The sequence below is a fragment of the Maniola hyperantus genome, chromosome Z (assembly GCF_902806685.2).
Source record: "Maniola hyperantus chromosome Z, iAphHyp1.2, whole genome shotgun sequence".
NCBI lineage: Eukaryota > Metazoa > Arthropoda > Insecta > Lepidoptera > Nymphalidae > Maniola > Maniola hyperantus.
In genome coordinates, this window is record NC_048564.1 from 17,306,641 (window position 1) to 17,310,524 (window position 3,884).

Consider the following 3,884-nt stretch of genomic DNA (forward strand, 5'->3'; position numbering starts at 1 on the left):
TTTCTTTTCCCGGTACGTGGTCTCCATTTCAGTAGTAAACGGTTCCATTCGCCATCTGTGGTCTTACCCATCCTGCCCATCTCGATTTGGACAACACTTTCAAAACAATATCAGTAAGTCCCGGTCTTTGCTGGATTGTTTGGAATACAGTCTCTGAGCGATATATCCAGCATCATTGATCGTTTTGCCACTTGCAGTTTGGATATTATTTATTTTGTCAGTGTCCATTTTGGGCAGTCGTCTACACGTCCCAATGGCAGAGAACTACAACCGGCTACGGGAATTCGTTCACCAGTGACACTAGACGCGCAGCAGCGCAGAGCGTACAGGGGCCAGGCTGGAACCACGGAGGAGATCTCAGCCGTGTTAGTGAGCATAAGGAAGAAACCGTGCAAGAGATTTAGCCACTTAGTTAGAAACCAAAGAGGTATGACAGAGCTATTCCAGGTTAACCCGCTTCCATCTTAGACTGCATCATCACTTACCAACAGGTGAGATTGCAGTCAAGGGCTAACTTGTATCCGAATAAATCGCCAGCAATTCTGAACATATACGTAACGTGAGAGGTTAGGTTAGGCCATGTTTCCTAACCCTAGACAATATCGCATACGGTCGATTAAAAGTAGGCAATGTGGGCGTGCTCTTAGTGTCGAAGTAAAACGAGTTTACAATAAGGAGACCGCGCAAACACGACGTGTCACCTTGGAACCTTGAATACAGTATTCGCGTAGAGTCTATTGGAATCCCTTATTGTATTGCATTTTTATCGACTTCATTGATTTCAATGATTTTCAAGTCGGTCAAAATACAAGTGCCACCACGAATATTCTCCTGGAGTCCTTTGGTCTCCTGACCAATTTAGGAAAAATAAATAAAATCTGTTTTAGCCCTTTCATATATTAAATTATATTAATTTTTTTTTTATGATACCCTACTTGGTATAGTTATCTTACTTGAAAAATTGAAAATACTAATTATTTGTTCATGAACACATAATTATGCTGTGTGATGTAACCAAACACAAATCGACGGTTTTCAGATTTATACCTATACTAGCTTATGCCCGCGACTTCGTCCGCGTGGAGTAAACAAAATTTAAACCCCTATTTTACACCCTTAGGGTTGATCTTTAACAATGAGATTTAAACATAATATGAGCTTAATAAAATATGGCATTAAAAATGCAACCCCTATGGGGGTGAAATAGGGATTTGAAGTTTGTATGAAAGTCTGTCAGTTTTGAAGTAAGAAAAATTTAGCCCCTAAGTAGAAAATTAAGGGGTTTGAAATTTGTATGAAAGTCTGTCAGTTTTAAAATTTAAATCAAGATATTGAGTATGTAAATGTAAGTAGGTATATATGATAGAAAACAGATGACGTAGGCATCCACTTAAAAATAATTTTGGAAAACTACACCCCTCAGGGGTTAAAATAGTGTCAATTTTCAAACCCCTATTTTAACCCCTGAGGGGTTTAGTTTTCCAAAATCCTTTCTAAACGGATGCCTACGTCATCTGTTTTCTAAGTATAATATATACTTACTTAATTTTCTACATAGGGGCTAAATTTTTCAAAAACCATGATACACGTTTTCTATGTTTATAACAATTTGTGTAAATACAAAATTTCACGATTCTTACTTCAAAACTAACTGACTTTCATACAAACTTCAAACCCCTATTTCACCCCCTTAGGGGTTGAATTTTCAAAAATCCTTTCTTAGCGGATGCCTACGTCATAATAGCTATCTGCATGCCAAATTTCAGCCCGATCCGTCCAGTAGTTTGAGCTGTGCGTTGTTAGATCAGTCAGTCAGTCAGTCAGTCACCTTATCCTTTTATATATATAAGAAAAATAGAAAAATTTCACGATTATTACTTCAAAACTAACTGACTTTCATACAAACTTCAAACCCCTATTTCACCCCTTTAGGGGTTGATTTTTCAAAAATCCTTTCTTAGCGGATGCCTACGTCATAATAGCTATCTGCATGCCAAATTTCAGCCCGATCCGTCCAGTAGTTTGAGCTGTGCGTTGTTAGATCAGTCAGTCAGTCAGTCAGTCACCTTATCCTTTTATATATATAAGAAAAATAGAAAAATTTCACGATTATTACTTCAAAACTAACTGACTTTCATACAAACTTCAAACCCCTATTTCACCCCTTTAGGGGTTGATTTTTCAAAAATCCTTTCTTAGCGGATGCCTACGTCATAATAGCTATCTGCATGCCAAATTTCAGCCCGATCCGTCCAGTAGTTTGAGCTGTGCGTTGATAGATCAGTCAGTCAGTCAGTCAGTCAGTCAGTCAGTCAGTCAGTCAGTCAGTCAGTCACCTTTTCCTTTTATATATATAGATTACCTACTTGTGCTATAAGATTTAACTACCTGCCAACATGATTCTAGGTCAACGGGAAGTATCCTTTAGGTTTTCGTGACAAACACGACAGACAGACGGACAGACAGACAACGAAGTGATCCTATAAGGGTTTCTTTTTAACCGACTTCCAAAAAGGAGGTGGTTCTCAATTCGGTCCGCTTTTTTTCCTTTTGAGGTACGAAACCCCAAATATTAAAACCCTTTGCTTACAATAAGTAACACTCTATTTAGTTATAGTTTACTCTTTATTTATTTACTATGAGGTACATTATTTGGACTATGTTACTATCAGCAATTGGCATACATCTTGATAAAATATAAAAACAGCGATTACTTGATGAGCAAGTGTGGTGAACCTTTCGGTGCAGTGTTTTCTGCTTGTGGTGATTTCCAGTCCATCGTCAGCAACACGTGGTGCGCGTGCAGGAGCGATTACTTGATGAGCAAGTGTGGTGAACCTTTCGGTGAAGTGTTTTCTGCTTGTGGTGATTTCCAGTCCATCGTCAGCAACACGTGGTGCGCGTGCAGGAGCGATTACTTGATGAGCAAGTGTGGTGAACCTTTCGGTGAAGTGTTTTCTGCTTGTGGTGATTTCCAGTCCATCGTCAGCAACACGTGGTGCGCGTGCAGGAGCGATTACTTGATGAGCAAGTGTGGTGAACCTTTCGGTGCAGTGTTTTCTGCTTGTGGTGATTTCCAGTCCATCGTCAGCAACACGTGGTGCGCGTGCAGGAGCGATTACTTGATGAGCAAGTGTGGTGAACCTTTCGGTGAAGTGTTTTCTGCTTGTGGTGATTTCCAGTCCATCGTCAGCAACACGTGGTGCGCGTGCAGGAGCGATTACTTGATGAGCAAGTGTGGTGAACCTTTCGGTGCAGTGTTTTCTGCTTGTGGTGATTTCCAGTCCATCGTCAGCAACACGTGGTGCGCGTGCAGGAGCGATTACTTGATGAGCAAGTGTGGTGAACCTTTCGGTGAAGTGTTTTCTGCTTGTGGTGATTTCCAGTCCATCGTCAGCAACACGTGGTGCGCGTGCAGGAGCGATTACTTGATGAGCAAGTGTGGTGAACCTTTCGGTGCAGTGTTTTCTGCTTGTGGTGATTTCCAGTCCATCGTCAGCAACACGTGGTGCGCGTGCAGGAGCGATTACTTGATGAGCAAGTGTGGTGAACCTTTCGGTGCAGTGTTTTCTGCTTGTGGTGATTTCCAGTCCATCGTCAGCAACACGTGGTGCGCGTGCTGGCGCGCCGGCGTCGCACCCTGCAGTAGTGCTTGCGGACCCATCCACTGCGGAACCCATACCACACTGCCAGCCCTAGTACAACTACCAAGCCGATCAGCACAGCTTTTTTGATATCAATGTTGCTCAATGGTTTGCTGAATTGGTCGCTCAAGTTGCTCAATGAGCTGGTCAGCGGTTCTGGGTTGGTGTTAGTATCTTTTCCCTTCTTTGTCCCCGATCCCTTTTTCTTATCGCCCCCAGTGAGAAATCGGTAGCAAGAAC

General features: G+C 41.9%; 1 protein-coding gene across 1 annotated transcript; it reads left to right on the forward strand.

Annotated features, from left to right (window-relative positions):
- Nucleotides 1-2,717: 2,717 nt before the first annotated feature.
- On the forward strand, nt 2,718-3,550 carry LOC138404552 (uncharacterized). Its single transcript, XM_069508831.1, has 2 exons — nt 2,718-3,444; nt 3,489-3,550. The coding sequence occupies exons 1-2, from the start codon at nt 2,718-2,720 to the stop codon at nt 3,548-3,550; spliced, it is 789 nt and encodes a 262-aa protein (XP_069364932.1).
- Nucleotides 3,551-3,884: the final 334 nt, after the last annotated feature.